Genomic DNA, 20840 nt, shown 5'->3' on the forward strand with positions numbered 1-20840 from the left:
GCAGATGTTATAAACTCTCAGTCGGGGTCTTATAAACCTTTAGTCCAGATGTTATAAACTCTTAGTCGGGGTCTTATAAACCTTTAGTCCAGATCTTGTAACCTTGTGGTCTGGATCGTATTCGGTTTCTCAGCTGTTGAAGGAACGCTCCAGAGCCAGACAGAGGGCGTTTCTGTGATTTCATGATCAATGTTGTGCTCTGACGTAGTTCAGCTCGTGCAGGCAAAGACTTTGTTGGAGAGCAGCCCTGGAATACTAACAACAGCCTGTGTCATGATGTCAGACAGGCTGCATGTGGGTCAGCGCAGACCCGGTAGCTGCTGTTCATTGGGGGTTTTACTGGGTGCTGGGTGACCCTGGTCTCTCTCAGTGTCTGACCCTGCAGAGACCTGGGCTCACTCAAGCTTTTCGCTGCTGGACGCAGCCATTTTCTCTTCCTGCCATGGTTGCTGGTGGTCCTTCAGTCCGTCCCAGCAAGGCTCGCTCCTCCATTTCCTGCTGTCCTGAACAGTTTTGGCTGTGGAGGAAAGTGATTATTTTAGGAGCCAAGCTAAATGGAACATACCGGACCACGGACATTGAGTTCGTTACTTAAAGTAGCTAGCATGACACATTCGCATATGAATGTCAACCCTGCTCGCGCTGGTATGATGGTAGCCATCCTGCTGCTTCTGTTCATTATTTCTAAATGTCAGATGCTCAGTTGGGGTGGTGCAGGCCGCTAATGGTCTCACCTCCATGGCCGAGGTAAGTGGCTAAAATGTCCATCACTGTGGATGATGACAGAATATCTGCTGATTGCTGAGGGAAACAAAGCAACGTTCAACCTGCATTTACATGCAAATTCACCCATTAAAAAGGCAAATGAATGAGGGGAAGGTATCAAAGCCTCCCGGCGCGTCGCTCTGATCGCTGCGCGGAGCGCTTCTCCACTCATGCCCTGCTGACCTCCCGCTTGCTGGAGGGGAGAGTTTGAATAGGAGTTGCTTTATTTAGACACTAAAGCTCTGATTCAGTTCAAATAGTTGGAAAGGTCGCACGCTGTGCTGCTGTAGGCTAAATTGAATCAAATGAGGAAGGAGACATGTTTTAGCAGGATTAGATAACTGTCAAGTGCTGCTATTTTCAAGAGGCCATCAGCAAAGTCTGGTGATCAAACAGCTGTTTGGAGGTTTCCAGAAGCCCCACAGTCTCTGCTTTGTTGTCTGTGGGGTTGTAGACGCAACTGAAGGGGTTTCGAGCAGGAGAGCTCACAGACATTTTGCCTCCTGCGTTCCATCTTTGTGAGTCCAGAATGCAGAAAGAGCCAGCCAGGTATATTTAGGTTGACGCTAATGGAGACTGGCGGCCGTGGACAAACTCTTGTGGTCCTCGCCTGCCACTTTTGTTCATCTGACCACATCCCCAGTAATCCACAGCCCTTGGATTTGAGCTCAAATCAAACTAACTTGAACCCGTCTGGCTTGCGGCCCCCGTGAAGGAGAACTCGATGGTGCACGTGAGGTTTTCAGCATTCCAAATCCTAACCAGACCTCACGTGAAGTTGAACCTCACAGACGCATTCATTTCCTCAGTTTTGAGATGAACATTTGAATCGTGTTTCTGAAAGGAGAAGAAGCTTCATGTCCCAAGGTTCTTGACTTTACTGACAAAGGTCAACAGCAACCAGGTCTTCTGTATGTCTGGGGTCTGGGTGGAGTCCTGGACTCGGCAGGTTCACTCTGCTTGAAATCTCTCCGGCAGAAAATAACCGTTCTTCTTTGAATATTTGCTTGATGCTTTGGTTGTTACATGAGCACCAGCTCTTTTTGCTCCACTTGAGCAAATAGAGTTTGGAGTTCTGAGCGAGATGGGAGGTGTGTGTGTGTGTGTGTGTGTGTGTGTGTGCGCGCGCGCCACTTTGACTTTTCCGCCAAACATGTCAGACGTCCTCTGAGAGTCGACTGCTGCAGAAGCCCTTAGTCAGAATGACCTGCAGAGAGCTGAAGTACTTTCATATAGAAGTCAACGCTGTGGAGGGGATGAGACAAACTCAGTGGGTCAGAAAGTTGAGAAACCACCACGAATGGGAATTCTGGGGCCTGAGTTGATGAGGAAAAATCTTCCCTTCACCAACTAATTTACAGATGTTCTTTATGCGTGCGTGTAAAGATTCGGTTCAAACACTTTAGAGAGACGTTTTTTGGAGGCAGGATGTTTTCTGTTTAGTGAAAGATAACTTTGATTGTCCAAAATTACAGCATCAGTGCAGCACTGGAGCACAGCGCACTCTAGTGGACAAACAATGCAAGGACGTGCCTTCTAAATAAAACCGATCACTAAAAACATGTCAGTCTCTGCCGTAAACCTTACATCTTGTCATGTGTCGTCATGTGTGAGGTTTCCACCAGGGCTCTGTGCTGTTAACACCCCAATGTACTGTGTCAGCCAGCCATCGTAGTACTTGTGTCCGTAGCAGAAAGACTGCCTCATATCACTAGAGGTAGTACACACACAAGTACACAAATAACCTTCTTTTGTGTGTATTTGTTTATTGAACTCCTGATGAACACAGACTGATTTGGAGACGGTGGTCCCCCAGCAGCACCAGCACCAGCTCAGGGACTGACCCTCATGGACCAGGAGGGCCAGACCGCCACTGGAATTGTTTTCGTGGTTCATGAAGCGATATCAAGGGTCACCACCAAACACGGCTGCAACACGCTGCATGAACACACGCCTGCCCAGACACACTCACGCCGAGACAACGGTCACGCTGGCAATTACCACATGAAGAAGAGCCATGCTGGGAATAGTCCACATGAAGAATGCCCGCGGTCCCTGCATGTTGCCATCGATATGCTGTCACATGTTTGACACTTTAGGTTCCATCAAGAACGATACATGGATGAAGCAACGTTCCAAAAAGTTTTCACATTTATTTTAAGGTGTTTTTTCCACAAAAAGGGTTCATGTGCTTCCTGTTCCAAAAAAGTTCCAGATGGAACAAACCCTCAGAGAGTGGAACTTGTTTTCACTGTCAACGTTGTCCAAGATATTTCTTTGTATTTGTCTTCAGACCGCTTCAAACACAGCCAGGGAATTATTCTAATTTAAAGTGATACTTCACCCAAAAAGAATATCTGCCTCTCAGTAATAAAGGAGGAGCGTTGAGCTCACAGAGATGCAGAAAGAGCCGGCCATGTATACTTGGCCTGAAGCTAACAGAGACCGGCAGCTAGCAATGGATGTCACTTGAGGTCACTGTCCGATTTAATCCACGCCTTCCTTATCTCGCCATTTGACCACTGGTCCAAAAACACTTTTATTTTGAGCAAAAATCAAGCGAACTGCACTGCTCCTGGTTTGGAGCTCGTTCTTGGTAGTGCAGCACAATCAGCTGGTGCATTCGTTGAACCGACTCACTCGCACCCATCGATGTTTTGGTGAGTTTGTCTTGATCTCAAATCAAAGTGTGGATTCTACCAGAGGATGACCTGGACTGACGGTTTAGCTGTTGTTAGCCGTCGGTCTCTGTTAGCTTCAAGCTAAATATACGTGGCTGGTTCTGTCTGCATTCTAGAGTCACAAAGACGTAATACAGGAAGAAAAAACTCTCCTATTAGAGAGTACTCGAAAGGTAAAATACCCTTTCTGAGTGGAGTATTGCTGAAAACTACAACTTGCCATATCCCGTAGTACATGGACACACACACACACACACACACACACACACACACACACACGCGCGCTATTGTTTATGTTGCCCTGCTAACAAGCAAAGAGAAGGGATGGTGTAACTTTCTTGCTGGAAGTAATTTGTAACTTGGCTGATATTAATAATAGAAGCTTGCATCAGTTGTTTGTGGCTTTCAGACTCACAACGACACCACAAAATCCCCAAATGTCATGCACCAGCTCACTCATCATTTCATGCCTCAGCAAAGCTCCTCCTCTTCTCTTGTCTTTCTTCCCTTGCAACGGTCTGGTCTCCAGCATTCTCATGCACATCTTTGCCTCTGGTGGAAGGAACAACCACAGAGCAAGAATGACAAATACAGGCTGAAATTAGCTCACATCCCCACAACAACATTTCCCATTTCTCTCCAGCAGCCTCGCACTTTGAAACTGCTCTTCATCTTGATTAGACTCCTGCTGTGAAACATTTCATCGCGTAGCGTAGCATAAAAGTAGAGTCTGTGGTTTGTTGTTGTTCGTCTGGGGGAGAAGAGGCTGAGGTCTCACTCCATCAGTGGATCTGATTTTTTTATGACTCCTGTGAAAAGATCCCTCCAGAGCATTCAGTGCTTCAATTGGTTTGTTACATCTCTTAATTGGAGAGTTTCCTCTCGAGAAGTAAATGCCTCACAACCACATGTGTACAGGTGTTTTCGGAGGCTGCTTTTTCTCAAGAAAGTCATCTGCAGTCGAGTGTAAACCTCTTTACACTGCTACGTGCCGCCAGCTGCCTCCTCTTGCCAGACGGTGAGGAGTTTCACAGGGGGTTGTAGCGTGTAGGAGGATCACGCCACTCCCCCCTGTTCTCCTCCCGCAAACAGATCTCACCTACCAGCTGGAGGAGGGAGGCGCCAGTGCAGGACACACCCCCTCATCTGGCTTCCTAAAAACACGAATGTCCATTCAGCTCTATGTAACTGGTTTAGTTCTGCAGAGCGAGGCGGAGCCCATTGTGACAACCACGCCCAAAAAGTTCACACGCACTTCACGCCACCGTCATCACTGACATTTGGGCGAGAATCTCTCATATCAGACGTTCTATTTCATCACAGGAGCGAGATGTCAGGCTCTGTACGCACTGTGGCACACGCAGTAACCACAGGGGCGGCACCTTTGCCCCTAAATGCTTTAACATACAGGAGAGCGAGCAGCAGGTGATGTATGAAACATTCTCATGCTCTCGTCCTGTCGCAGCGCCGCTCGCCATTTTTCTGGAGATGTTGATGTTGCTCATACGCCGTGTGTGCAGCTGCTGCCTGTATGTAAACGTGTCTTCCGGTAGCAGACACACAGGCTACTCGTTTATTTGCACACCTGCATCACTGCGAGGCTGAAAAACAGCCTGACGACAGCACCGCAGGTGGGAGCCGGGCCTTATTTTGTCGGCCCACCTGCTCATCAACTGCTGTAGATAATCTGACCATCTTTGAATGGTCAATCATCATTAATACCTCTAACTGCCAGTTAGCGACCCGCTAAGCACAGGTGACAAAAACTGTGACTCCTTTCTGAGCCCCGGTGGGAGATGTCACAGGGCGCAGCGTTCAAAAGACGTGACGCCAGTGGCGAGAGCTGACACTTGAATGTTGGCTTGGTCTTTAGCAGTTTGTAAAAAAGAAAAAAGAAAGCGAGAGATGAAATATTCAGTAATAATTTGCCTGAATTACCGTCTTGGACTGTAAACTTCAACAGATCTCAATCCCCTCTCCTTCTTGCGCCACCAGGGTGTAGGTGCTGACCCCCATCTCGCCTTGACCTGCCCCCCCGAATCCAAACTGGTGAAGGAGAAGGATGAAGAGCCGTCGTCCTCGCTGCTGGACTCTGAGGAGATGAGCATCAGGATAGGTAGAGCTGGACCTCTCTCAGGCAAGCCTCCCTTCATATACCCACATGAGCTCAGACAGACGCTGATGAAATCGTCTCTGAACCACACAAACATCTGCAGCTGCTGTTACGGCAGCAGCGCCGTTGCTCCTGTTGAAGAGGCAAAAAAAAACGATTGATGCAGGTGTAAAAACCTCCGCCGATGACGAGGCACTGCAGCGGCTACCACTGTGACCTCATCAGGAGCTTCCCTGATGGTTTCTCATGTCCTGATCTCTCCACTGTCACCGTCCCTCTCTAATGATTACTGGGTGCTGTCTAACTGTCTGGTGTGTTCATCTGATTGCTTTCAAGAATCAACAAGGCTGTGGTCACTAACTCTACTTCATGACCTACACTGATGTCGTCACACACACAGCGGCACCGCCTCCGCAGGGCTTTTATTTCTCAGTCCTTCCAGAAAAATGAGTTTTTTATGATTGTTGCAGGCAAAACTCCTTGGTTATGCAGCAGGTTTTCTGAAAAATGCGATGGGCCATGCGGGATATTCATGCAATGTTATGTGACGAAATTGCGGGAACTTTCAAAAACTGCGGTTTGATGGATAAGAAAAAAAAGTGACAACCCTCTGTTCTCACGGCGCTGCGACCTTCATGTAAAGAGTCGTGTCTCATGACTTCCTGTGATGAGCGAGCGCACTGCGGCACAGGAAGTGCTGGAATATTGAAGCTCTCATCTCGTTTCATTTCAGACTGAAATAAAAACAACTTCCAAAACCCTAATGAGTCAAACGAGTTCCAAGCTTTCTGTTGTTGGCAAATGAGACGGATGAACAGACTTCTTCATCCCTTCACAACGTTCCCAAGGCAACAGGGGGAAAATGGTGGCTCTTGAGTGAAGTAAACGCAACATTTTCCAACTTTATGCAACGATGTGTGTGACATTGTTGCAACAAAAATGCAGGGATTATGACATCATGCAAGCCCTGCAGATTTTGCACATTTTGCATGATTATTGGCGAAAAGGCGGCGTCTTTGTAAAAATGCGGCCCCCGCATAAACGTGCGGATTTTGGCTGATTATCTGTTGAGTTATGCGATGGCATAATCGTGTTTCTCTGGAGGGACTGATTTGTTTCTGTTACTTTTTATCTGCATTCTGTTATGACAGCAGACTGATAGCCAGCAGGATGAATTTCCTGTTTTCATGTTTGGATTGTTGAAGACAAAGTTGGCAGAAGCTGAACATGCCTGTCACGTACCTGCTGGGCGCCACCATAAACCACCTCTGACCCTTAAAACCAAGGAGCAGAAAGGTGCCTCAGAAGGTGGGTGAGATGTAATTAGATAGAGTTTCACCTCCTGCCAAACAAAGTTCTAAATTCGTAACTTTAGAATTCAGCCGTCTCAAAGCCAGCCCCCGTGGCGCTGCCTCTCCCTTCCCGGGTGTTGCTTCTGTTACAACAGAAATTGGCACCAAAACATCTCAGTCCACACACGCTGACCTGAATCAAATTCCATCTCATGTAAAAATCCCAAACAAAGACGAAAACATGTCGTCCTCCTGAGGAATTCTTGGTGAAGCACCAGTTTAACAGCTGGCAGCCTGCAACAGCAGGAGTCCTCCCAGGTGACCCTGACACACCTGCTCCCCGTTAGCTGAGACACACCTGGCCTCATCAGCCAACTCACATTGGTGTAATTATTAGAAAGTTGTTTTCACCGGAGCAGCACGGATGCAGAAAGTAGATCTATTAATGTACACGAGAAGAAAAACAGTTGGCATCTAATCAAACTAAGAGGAAACAAGTGATTGTTTCATGACTGATGTGAATCCAACTCACAGGAAGATGGAATTACGGTGCCAATGACAATGTCTCATTGTTTCGGGGGCTGCGAGGGTGGGGGGGATCGTCCGCTACAATCCATGCGGTCTTTATCCAGCCGTATGATCACTAATCAATGAACGCTGTGATTGGAGTTCAAAACGAATCGTCTTGAACCTCGGTGGACTGTTGTTTGCCCCAAGCTACCTATTATTTCTGCATCCTGGAGTCACAAAGGAATTATTCAAGAGAGTGAAATGTATTTGTGAGCTTAAGACACCTCTTTATATGAGCTTAAGGTCAAAATACACTTTTAAGTGTAGCGTCGCTTTCATTTTTCGAATCTATGCTTTGACATCATTCGCCTTTGTCCTCTAGTTGCCAGGAACACCTCCACTCCTTGTTGACGGCGCTGCTCTACATCCTGCAGCTCTGAACTCCAGAGACTGAGCCCATCTTTATTCCGTACATGTTGGCAGACATCTACGGATCGACTGCATATGCAGTGCTTCCCTGGAGCCTGCTAAGGGCATCTGAAGCAATTCAGCCAACACAGTCAATAGGAAACAGCATATATTAACCCCCCCACCTGACTCCTGGGCCCTCAGGGACCACACTGGGCTCTACATTACTGCAGGGTACCTGCTTTTCACAGCATGTCCAACCTGGGGACCTCTGAAGGAGGGACTTGTACCTTTATGGCCTGTGTGTCCTCATCATTGTTTAAAGACTTTCTTACTGTGGAGCGTGACAGGCAACACCTGTGTTTGATGAGCAGCCTCCTCAGTTGCAGTGAGCTCAGAGCTCTCAGCGCAGTCAGGAGGACAGGGACGCTAACCTCCAGTCACTGCAACGTCAGCCTAGAGCTTTTCAACTCGATGCTGCTCTGGGTCCTGGTCAAGTTTAACAACCAGAAGCTTGAAGGACGCGACCGTAGCACCTCAAGTCTTTAGCCTTGTGTTCCATTCTTGTAGAAACAACAACACAATATGGAACTCTGATCCAGTCAGGAGGCGCGCACACTGAGCTAGAAATGTGCTGGTTTGCCCTGTTATCAGAGTTGGACTGCAGGGGCCACAGGCCTGTAGGTCAGAATCCACTGGTGCGTGATGTCCCAGAATACTGTGAGAACTCACAATGCCTTGTAGGTGTACGTGTCTGCAGCTGACTGGCCTGGTGGGACCTCCCCAGTCTTGGGTCTGGTTCGCCCTAACAGTCATCATTAATGCTGCTATATCCACTTGGGAGTCTCCTGCTCTGAAAGTGATGACATCTGCTGTGAAAAGAGCCTGTTGCATAACCAGTTTGCCTCTGATGGACTTCTTAATGTGTCCAGCTGATGGGTTTCAAAATGACAAAAAGCCTCTCGGGGATTCACTCGACCTGTTTGGCTGCTTGTCTTGCATAATCGATATGAAGTAAACAAGTTAATTAGTCTGTTCCCATCTTGTCTTGATTTCACTGGACATGCTGGTCATGAACAAGACTGATCTCTTCAAGTGTTGCTCTAGAAGTGTGTGATGTACACCTTCGCAATATCTTAATCCTTGTTTTAGCCACGTGTCAACTGGCAGTACTGAGCAGTTAGAGATGATCGATCACCCCAGGGTTTTCTTCGCTGTTACAAACGAGCACAGATACGAGCGAAGTCAGATTTTTCTCATTTAAACAGAAAGGAAAAATGAACCCAGCGGTTCAACGAGCACAGACATGCATGAACAGGGAGAGCAACTTTGAGCGTGGCGTGCTGATTCATGGGGGCTCGTTTCTTCATGAAAGCTCACCACAAAACCCATGCAGTTCATCACAGCTTTAGCATCGCAGCTTTAGCATCGCAGCTTTAGCATCGCAGCTTTAGCATCGCAGCTTTAGCATCGCAGCGCGTATGATAAAGTTATGAAAGATCACGCGGGGGAAATTTAAAACTAAATTCCAGAAGTTGATTAAAAAAAATGCATGAAAATGCTTTTATTAGGAGGTGGCAAGGCTCAGAGGTAGAGAGGCCATCTAGCAACTGAAGGGTTGCTGGTTTGATCCCCACTTCCCCCGGTGACCATGTCCAAGTGTCCTTGAGCAAGACACTGAACCCCTCATTGCTCCTGATGGTCCTGAGACGGACTGGTGACCCGTCCAGGGTGAACCCCACCTCTCACCCGATGTCAGCTGAGATAGGCTCCACCCCCCACAATGGATCCCAACGGATAAGTGGTATGGATGGATGATGGAGGATGGATGATGGATGATGGAGGATGGATGATGGATGATGGATTGATGGATGATGGATGATGGATGATGGATGATGGATGGATGGATGGATGATGGATGATGGATGGATGGATGGATGATGATGGAGGATGGATGATAGATGGATGATGGATGGATGGATGGAGGATGATGGATGGATGGATGATGGATGGATGATGGATGGATGATGGATGGATGATGGATGGATGGATGGAGGATGATGGATGGATGATGGATGATGGATGGATGGATGGAGGATGATGGATGGATGGATGGATGATGGAGGATGGATGGATGGAGGATGATGGATGGATAGATGGAGGATGATGGATGGATGATGGATGATGGATGGATGGAGGATGATGGATGATGGAGGATGGATGATAGATGGATGATGGATGGATGGATGGAGGATGATGGATGGATGGATGGATGATGGATGGATGGATGATGGAGGATGGATGATAGATGGATGATGGATGGATGGATGGAGGATGATGGATGGATGGATGGATGATGGATGGATGGATGGAGGATGATGGATGGATGGATGGAGGATGATGGATGGATGATGGATGATGGATGGATGGAGGATGATGGATGATGGAGGATGGATGATAGATGGATGATGGATGGATGGATGGAGGATGATGGATGGATGGATGGATGATGGATGGATGGATGGAGGATGATGGATGATGGATGGGTGGATGGAGGATGATGGATGGATAGATGGATGGATGGATGGAGGATGATGGATGATGGATGGATGATGGATGGATGGATGGATGGATGGAGGATGATGGATGATGGATGGATGATGGATGGATGGATGGATGGATGGAGGATGATGGATGATGGATGGATGATGGATGGATGGATGGATGGAGGATGATGGATGGATGCTGGATGGATGGATGGATGGATGATGGATGGATGGATGGAGGATGATGGATGGATGGATGGATGATGGAGGATGGATGGATGGAGGATGATGGATGGATGGATGGATGGATGGATGATGGAGGATGGATGATAGATGGATGATGGATGGATGGATGGAGGATGATGGATGGATGGATGGATGATGGATGGATGGATGGAGGATGATGGATGGATGGATGGAGGATGATGGATGGATGATGGATGATGGATGGATGGAGGATGATGGATGGATGGATGATGGAGGATGGATGATAGATGGATGATGGATGGATGGATGGAGGATGATGGATGATGGATGGATGGATGGAGGATGATGGATGATGGATGGATGGATGGAGGATGATGGATGGATGGATGGATGGAGGATGATGGATGATGGATGGATGGATGGATGGATGGAGGATGATGGATGATGGATGGATGATGGATGGATGGATGGATGGAGGATGATGGATGGATGATGGATGCTGGATGGATGGAGGATGATGGATGGATGGATGGATGATGGATGGATGATGGATGGATGGATGGATGATGGATGGATGGATGGATGATGGATGGATGATGGATGGATGGATGGATGATGGATGGATGGATGGATGATGGATGGATGGATGGATGATGGATGGATGATGGATGGATGGATGGATGATGGATGGATGGATGGATGATGGATGGATGATGGATGGATGGATGGATGATGGATGGATGATGGATGGATGATGGATGGATGATGGATGTCATTAAGAAGGGCTGTCGTCTCCACTGCAACCACTCAGCTGATGATGTTTGTTTGGATCATTCATCTCCATAAACCTGAATCATCAGGTGTGTAATTACTGATCAGTGAGTTGAGGACTTGTCTCCCCCCTTGACTGCTGACCTGTTAATGCAACAGGTTCTGACCCGTGTCAGCGCGTAAGCAAACACAGCCCAGCTCGTGCATCTCCGTCATGGCCCATCAGCATCAGTGTCAGTGTCGTGACTGCCGACGAGAAGCTGATTACAGCCTCAGGGCTCGCGGTGTCACCACCGGTTTCAGTCTGAGGCAACATGCTGTCCCACTGGGGGAGGAAACTAAATCTGGGAGGACAAACACTCCATTACTGCTGTAACTGCGGTGAGCTGGCCCTGCATAACGGATGGGGCTCGGTGCGGAGGCTCGCTCCACGTCGAGATGCTGGCAGCTAGACTGGAATTAGGAGGCAGGACGAGGAGCATACATGCTGGAGATCAGGAGGGTCAGCACACGCGTGTGCCGTGTCCCTGGAGGACTCGACAGGTATTCACTGCAACCTGAGATGGTGTTAGCATACATGATTGACAGGTCCGTCTTACATCAGAGGAATCTACATGGACTAATTAAAGACTGAGACGCTCATAATTGCACTCCCACCCTTCGACGCATGAAAACAAACCCTTTCCCTTCACATCTGTGGTTCTTCCACAGACGGCTCTGTTTCCTCTGCTGCGTGCTGGCCTCCCTGTCCTTGATTGTGTGGGCTGTGTCTCTTCTTCCTTGACATCTCTGAGTCGGTGGTCACTGCTCCTCGACCATCGCAGAAGAAAAACTAACCTCATTCTGTTCGGCAGATGTGTGGTATATGAATGTGGATGGTATGTATTGCCTTTTAAAAAAAAATCTTTATCTGATGAAGCTGAATGTGAACCAATTAAAGCCACCACCATTACGTGGCCTCTGCTGCTTCCACAGTCGCATTTTCCAGAGATTAAATTGATTTTCTACGATAAGGAATTAGCTGGAAGACGCCTCTTTCTTCCAAAGTACCAGTCTGGCCCAACCCGATCGATGAAACACACCATTTAAATTTCCATTTGAAAAACAAATGATTTGTCCTCTCCTGAAGCCGAGCGGAGCGAAGTCATGCCCGCAGTCTCTGAGTCATTAGGTGATGACGGTTTTTAGCCCACAGAAGAGCGCCAGTGTTCATTCAAGGTTCTGCATCACATTTACATTACATTCAAGGCAAGAAAGTGAAAAGCCGCATTTAGCAGAGAATGAATGCAGCGACAGGTAACGTGCGGTGTATTTATGAGGTTTCAGGTCTGATTTTGAGTAGAAGAGTCTGCTAGTTGACTGCTGCATGTAAGAGGAGATGCAGAGTGGATGGGAAACCGGCGCGCGTCGACCTGCTCTCGTGGTTAAAGCGCCAGCGGTGTAAGTCGGAATGGAATCAAAGTATCTTTATACAATCTTGAAGTTGATTTATGTGATTTTGCTTTGTTCAGAAAAAAAAGTACACCTGAAACGAGTGGATGGGATCAACTGATTTAGATAAACTGACGTGTCAATTCTCTAAGTCACGTGACTGACCAGCTGGTCACGCTGCCGCCGTTTTCCCAGATAGATGAACACCAACATGTCCACTACTAGCTGGACCTGAACAGCTGGAGGTCACCCCCCCCCCCCCCCGACCTTGGTCACTGATAGAAGGCTCGTCTACTCTGTCGCAGTCATGCAACGTCGCCCTCCTCTGGTGGCGTGGGTTTTATTTGCTCCAGTTCAAATGGTGGAAACACATCAGTTGTGCATCTGCTGTTTTACAACATTTCCAAATTCTTCTGACAGTTAAATGGAAACACAACTACTAACAGAAGCATGTAGCAACACGAGCAGCTGCTGATGTAATGTTGTCATTATTCTTTGTTTGTCTGTGTTTTTTGTTGTTTTTTTGGTGGTGGGGGGGGGGGGGGGGGGTAAAGGCTTGCAGCGTGAGGCAGGTCAACCTTGAAGGAGCCGGAATGTTGGTGAAATATGGACAGACTTGGACCAGGAATCCAAACTCATGTTAGCGCTGGTCTCTTTTCCCTCATCCTCTGTTTGTGCTGGGCTGCTGTGTGAAAGTAAAAGTACAGAGGGTTGAAACTGTTCATCGATGACATCAGTTTTTTTAACGAATTTACATGCAAGCAGCATTTAGGGAGAAGCTGATTGAGGTCAACTGCACCTTCTAAATCTCGCAACAAGTTAAAAGCACAGAAGTCCTCCTGAAGTAAGTCGAGCTGCAATATTTTTTCCAACTTCACAACAGCAAATACCCCAAAGGTTAACCTTGAGCTTTCTGAAAGGGTTCAACAGCACCACTGCCCTTCTGTATCGATCCAGCGTTGCTCCGAGTGTCCAGCCTGTTCACCAAGATCCATTTTAACAAGACAAGGTCACGACTGTACCTGCCTGTACTGCACTGGTCAGTGTGTAGTGTGAATTAGAAGCTTATCAGACGCTCCTTCTACAGTGGGCCAGTACCAGATGTGCTTCAAACTTAGAAGAACCACCAGTAACGAGACCATGTATTTTATCATCCTCTAATCCACTGTTGAGAACTGCGAAAGCCTGCAGGAGCGAGGAAGTGTTGTTGTCATGATTTTACAGATGAAACTGTGGTTTGTCTGATGGTGAAGAGTCCAGCACGCACGTCAGTCCAGACATCATTTCTAATGCATTCATGCGTCAGTGTTCTAACTCTAACTGGACGTCGGGCCTCGACCAAATTATGAACCCACAACGAAGACTGAAGGTGGTTTTGGACATCGAGGAACCAATGGGTTTTACCAGCTCACACTTTGGGACAGGGTTTGTCCAGGTAGCACTGACCTGGTCTGAGATGCGATGATGCAGTTATCAGGTAATATAGGTAATGGCAACAAATAATGAATGCATCAATTCTCTCTTGAAAATGATTTCTGGACATGTATCAAATTATTGTTATTCATCAGTACACATGAGGTATGACTGGAATGGGGCTCCGCGGGAGGATGGTTGGCAGGGCTGAGCTGCTGAGGTGGGTCAGTGGTGGTGGTCCAGGTACATCCAGCAGGGAGGAGCCTAAGGGGCAGACGAGGTCCTGCCACAGGGAACGCTCTTGGCCCCCCAGTCAGGGCTGGGGCCAGGGAAAGGGAAGTGTGTGTCCCCTGCTGGAGCTGCTACCGTCACGACCCTTCTTCAGACAAGCGGTTTTGGGTGGACGGACTGTTGTCTGTTGTGATTCACAGCTCTAGAACTGAACAGCTCCTGCTGCTGGAGCAGCTCCACACTCCAGGAGACAGTGGAGTGTGATACTGACTTGCGCCGCCAGCCGTTCTGGGCTGATCTGAGGTCTGGCTGACTTTACCAGTCAGTACCAGTGTTTAGTAGATCAGAGCTTCATTCACACGTCTCCTATGCAAGCAGAAATCTACTCCTCTTCCTGATCATACCTCATGCATGGCATCCTCCATAATTCAGGGCTGGGAGGAATCAAAGCGTGCCTTATGTCATTGTTTATTTAGGTTTTCCCACCGAAATATAGAACATCCTGTAAAATGGCAAATGGGATTAGTTCTGAGTTCTCACTACCCACTACCACGCAGCAGAGGAACCCTCATGCTGCCGCCGTTCTGGCTTGAATTAATTTCTCTCTTCATTTCTTTTTCTGGCTTTAAGGCGAAGCTCCAGCCAGCTGCACGGCCTACCTTTGATAATGAGCCACGTCATATATCTGAATGCTACACCAGATGATGTGGAACATCTTTGCTAAAACAACCCAGAGAGAACTTCAACCAGTCCTGACTGGCTGGTTGTAACCCATCTACAGCAGGAGGACCCAAACGTCCTCCCTTGGAGGGCCAAAATGGAAACATAATGATGAGCTGCTGCCCAAGCAAACACACATTGTGCTGTGAAATGAAAAACAGTAATTAGATCCCAAGTTAATCCCTGACGTCCTGCTGAGTCAGAGGATGGAGGACCAGCTGACGGTTGCTCGTCCTGGTGATGGTGCACGTCAGCTGATAGTAGACTTCAGGATGGTTTGGTGATGTGAGTAGAAGCTTGGTGGTCCTACCTGAGGCTGGTGTGGACAGGGGGGCGGGGGATGACTGTCCCATGAGCAGAGGCTAGAAGCAGATATAGCATGCTAGCAGGCTTGGAGTGGGCAGACCTTTACCAATGTTGCACCACAGAGAAATAGTCTTGTTTCAGTGTTTCAATGTGCACACGGCATAGAACCTTTGCTGTTAAAACTTGTTTCTGTTCAGAACATTAATCTGGGCAGCACGGCGGTGCAGTGGTCCTCACTGTGGCCCCCCAGCAAGAAGGTTGTGGGTGGAGCCCCAGCTCCAGCACAGGGTCTTTCTGGGTGAGTCTCCATGTTCTCCCTGTTCCTGCTGGGTTCTCTCTGGTACTCCAGCTTCCTCCACAGTCCAAAGACATCAAGAGGGACCAGGTTAATCCAGACTCTAAATTGACCGTAGGTGTGGCTGGGAGAGCCAATGGTTGTCTGTCTCTATGTGTTGGCCCTGCCATGGACTGGTGACCTGTCCAGGGGGAAGGCTGCTGGGATAGGCTCCACCCCCACCACCCTGAACAGGAGAAGAGGGGGAAGATGGAGGGATGATGGATGGGGGGATGGACAGATGGATGGATGGAGGGATGGGTGGATGGATGGAATATTAATCTGCATCAGGCACATTATATTTTCAAAACACAATGAAGGTGTAGGATCATCCTCTAACTGGTGGAGCAAAGGCTGTTGACTGCATCCTAACCCTGTGATACACAGATAGGTCTTCATCATTAATCATGTCCCAGCCTGCACACATCCAGGTCCAGCCTTAACCAGGCTTGCCTTGTCTTGTCTTCAGGTTATTTTCGTCATGATGATTATTTATGTCTGGAGGGCCAAATTGAACCTTATAGCAGCCCATTTTTGGCCCGCGGGCCCCTCTTTGGACATCCCTGATTTATAGACACAAGAAAAACAGCAAGCAGCTTTTGCAGCAGAATCTGTTGTGACCTACATGACTTGGCTTGGCGTGGACCAACCGGAGGGACCCAGTGGACACTGTCAATTTGGCTCCAGCAGTCCCTTTGATGGGAGACACACTTTGTAAACGAGGGACGCCACTGAAATGCTGATGCGGTCCTGTTGACTCTGTCGTGTTGCAGCTTGGCAGCTTCCTCTACGGTGGCGATCGTCACACTGAGGCACTCCATAGTTGGCAAAGCAAGAGGCGAAGTTGGAGTCAAGGCTCCTAACTGGGGATTTTAGGAGCACAGGCACAACCTTTAGAAGGGCAGCTGGTTCTTGAAGCTCCTTCCTCTGACACATTTGCAGCAGTGTGCACCGTTTTAATGGAGACGAGACGCCAACACTCACCTCTGAAGAGACACACGTCAGAAACACCTCATCTGCTTGACTTGCTGGCTTGTTCAAACATCAGAATTCTATATTTCTGAATTTGCTCGTCCACCTCAGTGGACAGTTGGCTTGGGAACACGCTTCATTGTCAAAATAGCACATCCGCCACGATGGCACCCAAAGCCAGGAGGGTCACACTTGGCGTAGTGACCATGTGCCCCCCCCCCCCCCCCCCACGGGTGATGCTACAGCAGCCTTAAGCTAACCAGCACAGTGCTCTCTGTTTGTTTCCTACCTTACCTATGTATGTGTTCCTCCGCTGCATAAACAACTCAGCTTTATGCAAAATTACTTCTTTAAGAAAACACCAACAAATTAACAGAATCTTTTAACATGTCAAACATTTCTGCTGTAACCAGCTCAGAATTGTCCCCCGTGAGATCACCTTTCCCCCGTGTCAGCACGCAGCCGTTACCTGAATGTAGGGTGGTCAAAAATATTGATTTAGCGATTAAATATCGATTTTGAAAAATAAAAACGGTACAAAATGACTTTTCCATTGTATCGATACTCTACCTGCCTCCTTGGTTTACACATGCGCCGCCGCCAACACACACACACACACACACACACACACACACACACTCGTTAGCTAGCTTAAGCTAATCGACGGTAGGTTACATGTGTTGAAACTTACTTGTGTGCTGTTAATGTGTAAAGAATAAATTGAAGAAGTTCTCTACCTCAAGAATAAAGTTCTTTATTTTTCTTTAAATAAGAACATTTTTGCACAAAATTCTGAGAGGTTGCTTGGTAGCGAAAATCAAACCGAATATACATTTTTTTCAAAATATCGTTTCGAAGTGTGAAATCCAGTATCGTGACAACACTACCTGAATGTGCCAGTTTGTCAGGAATTTAACGTGAAATCACAAGTTACAACAATATTAAAACCAATAGTGACAACAGATTGAAGAGAATGAAATTACTGAATGAGTGCCTATTTTATTTTTGAGTTTGGATCACTGACCAAATGGAATTATCCAGGCACTACAAAACAACCAAACCAGTTCTTCCTGCATGTTCAGCCTCCATGACAGCTCAGTGGACGTCATCCAGATGTAAACCTCCCTCAAGATAAAGCACATGAAGACGTACTACCTCACATTTCAGAACATCTGCATCTGGTAGTGCTAAACATTCGATACTGACCAACATTCTGTAATCCATGTCAAACTACAAATGCTCAGAGAGCTCACCTCAGCTGAGATGAGCTTTGACCCCAGTTGAAGCTGAGAAGCGGCGGGCAGTGGGCCGTCACGCCCTCACGCCCCTGCAGAGCGTGTGGCTGCAGAGGGAGGTGAAGCTCCTTTTGCATGGAGGTGCAGACGAAAATATCCACATCCTTCCAGAACACGCTTTATGTTGCTGTACATCATGTGAGTCAACAGTGTTTCAGTACATCTGGCTGTGACCACTAGGAGGCGCTATGGGAGTGATCCTTAATATGTGGCCCCCGGACCGCATCTGGCCTGCCGGCTGCCTATTTGTGGCCCCTGATCTGGTATTCCTTCACCGTGTGTTTTGGTTGGCCCGGCTTGTTAAGCCAGGGTGGCCATCGGGAGGTTCAGGAGGTGTCGTGAGTGGCCGCCCTAAGACACACACAGACAGGGACACCGATAATCCACAAGCGACCGCACTTGCACTTCACTCGCACCCCCACTCCTTGGGATGTGATGTGCTGGCTGGGACGCATCACCCGTGCCAACGACGCACGACAGCCTGTTTCTGGGTCACTCAGAGTTCACTGCTGCCAACGCCATTTTCTAACTTTCCCTTTTGTTTTTGGAGCAGTTTTTTTAAACTGAAAGGGACGTTTGGTTTGATTTTAGCATCGAAGCTGGTTTGGGATCCCTGAGATGCTCGATTCACCACAGGACACAAATACTTTTTTTCCCCTTCCTTGTGGCTCTTTATGTTTATATTGATAAGAAAAGTGCTCTTCACCCCCCTGACATGTTTGTTCAGGATTCACGACAGGTGTCATGATTTGTTTTATTCAGCTGTTTATTTTGATTTATGTCAAAATAGAAATGGCATTTTATTGTAGTTTGTATTTTTGTTGTTGTTTTGAATATTACAGTTTTATCACTCAATGGACCTGTGACTCATTGAAAAAAATTCTTTGTGGCCCTTCAATCAGAATCAGAGTAGCTTCATTGGGATCAAGGGATCGAGCCCAAGGCGAAATTCGTACACTCACTTGCCGGATATGGAGTCAAGATTTGCTACGGCTTCAGGACTCTCAACAAAGATCCGACCACACCGAGTCCGCTTACTGCGCTTTCCTATCGGTGGTCAAACATCTCTGGCAAAATCCACCAGGCAGATAAACCCTTGTCTGTGTGACGCTATGGCGGCGGCCATTACAGACTTGTTCTGGGACCGTGTCCAAGAAGTCGCATGGCAGAGAAGATGCAGTGAGTCTGTTCTTGACAGAAGACACGCCAAGCTGGACAGAGAGCAGGAGTCAGACAGGAGGTACCCTCGTGAGTGACAGAGTGACACCAGGTCTGGACCGAGATTGAACGGGTTCATCCTTACTCCGCGGTTGGACCCCTCCTACAAGTTTGGTAAGAATCTGCTTCATAGTTATTGTGTTGTGGACAGTCTAACAGACAGAAACTTGCTTTCTCTATCAATGAAGATGCAGTCGATGATTGCACTCACGAGTGTCTGTTCAGACTTTCAGTATCAGAAAGGTCCCAGCTTATTTTAAGAGTTGTCATGCCGCAGTCCTGCTGGCATGCTCTGCCCCAGTTCATTGCTTTGAGATGAGGGACTCTAACGACACGCGTCCCCTGGGAAGCCTCAAAGAACGGGGGGGGGTCCATGGAGGGCAGGACAGTTTCCTGCAGACTGAGACCAAAGGGGTAAACACAATGCTCTCAGCAACGTGCCTCAGTGTTCCACTGACGTCTGTCCCTCCTTTTGTATTATTTATGTTGCCCCTCTTCCTTGATCCTGCTCCTGTCTTCACCCCCCCAGGCTGTCAGAGACAGATTTATAGGAGAGAGTTTTCAGTCTTGTACTCCTGCCTCTTTTGGAGTGTGTCAGTCTGGAGAAGATGGGAGGGAATGAAAACAGCAGCAGTTAATTAGCAGAAGAAAACTTTGCTAAATCCCTCGATGTCCTGATGGCTCAGCACTTTTCTTGGCAGTCATGAATCAGCAGGTTGTCCAACATGAAAAGGCTGCAGATCCACAGCTTTCTATCCGAGTCCCTAATTGATGCGATCTTTTGTTGCAACACAATTTCAATGACCCTTCAACACTGAGAAATCCTTCAGATTTAGAATGCAATTAGTCTCTTTTTTTAGAAAACCCAAGGCGCTCGGTCTAATGATGATGGTTTGACGGAAAAACAAGTCGATTCCCCGCAAGCCCAACAATGGAATACATATATTATGCATCCAGTTGTTCAGAATTCTTAGATAGAAATGTGCCTTGTAGATGTATACAGAACATTAGGTGTTCAAGGCTCAGCTCCTGAGTTGATGAGCCGTTACGTACAGGAAAACACGGTTTTACGTTTTGTCAGGCTCTGTCTCACTCATTTACACGCTGTTATTCTTAACCTGGAGCTCCACTACAGCAGCAGAAGGTTCAGTTTACCTCACAGTGGCTCTTCGCCTCTCATCTTTCCCTCTTTCCTCCATATGGCCGACTCATGCAAGCCTGCTGAACCACGGCATCCCATACCGCGCTGTCTGGGCCTGGTGACCGTGACAAGCTGCCGTCAGCTCATACAATTGAGACCAGAGAAAAGCTTTAGGAAACAAGAGCTGGGAGTCTGATGCTGGAGCTTTTTGGATCGCTGTTCCAATTCTTACCTCCGCATTTGAAAGCCGTTCAGCGTCATGAACACGTGACAGCCTGAGGAGGCGGCAGCCTGCTCCCCCAAACGCCACAGCGGCTACAAGAGGAAACCCTGCTACTCCTGCGCCATCGAGACACTGCTCTGCGTCATTCATCCTCCTCCATGGCAAGGGCCCTCATGAGGGCTGAGCCTGGTACGTTCACACACCCCGGGACAACGCCAGTGACACAAACACACTACCAGTCAAAAGTTTGGTCTCACCTCCTC

The 20840-nt window shown here is 47.9% G+C and overlaps 1 protein-coding gene and 1 long non-coding RNA gene across 3 annotated transcripts in view; one reads left to right on the plus strand and one right to left on the minus strand.

Annotated features, from left to right (window-relative positions):
- Window positions 1–20840, plus strand: part of slc39a11 (solute carrier family 39, member 11) — a 118826-nt gene that overhangs the window by 63655 nt on the left and 34331 nt on the right. For both annotated transcript variants that reach the window (XM_086195752.1, XM_086195753.1), the window contains exon 5: window positions 5442–5562. In XM_086195752.1, coding sequence (XP_086051878.1) covers window positions 5442–5562 — 121 coding nt within the window. The remainder of the gene's footprint in view (window positions 1–5441; window positions 5563–20840) is intronic.
- LOC147239258 (uncharacterized) lies at window positions 2904–7150 on the minus strand. The gene is made up of 3 exons (XR_015111571.1): window positions 6802–7150; window positions 5385–5691; window positions 2904–3998 (listed from the first exon to the last, which is right to left on the minus strand). It is a non-coding gene; the product is annotated as an uncharacterized LOC147239258 (long non-coding RNA).

Source organism: Aulostomus chinensis, chromosome 23 (assembly GCF_037954235.1).
Source record: "Aulostomus chinensis isolate RoL2024-O1b breed Wild chromosome 23, RoL_Achi_v1.0, whole genome shotgun sequence".
NCBI lineage: Eukaryota > Metazoa > Chordata > Actinopteri > Syngnathiformes > Aulostomidae > Aulostomus > Aulostomus chinensis.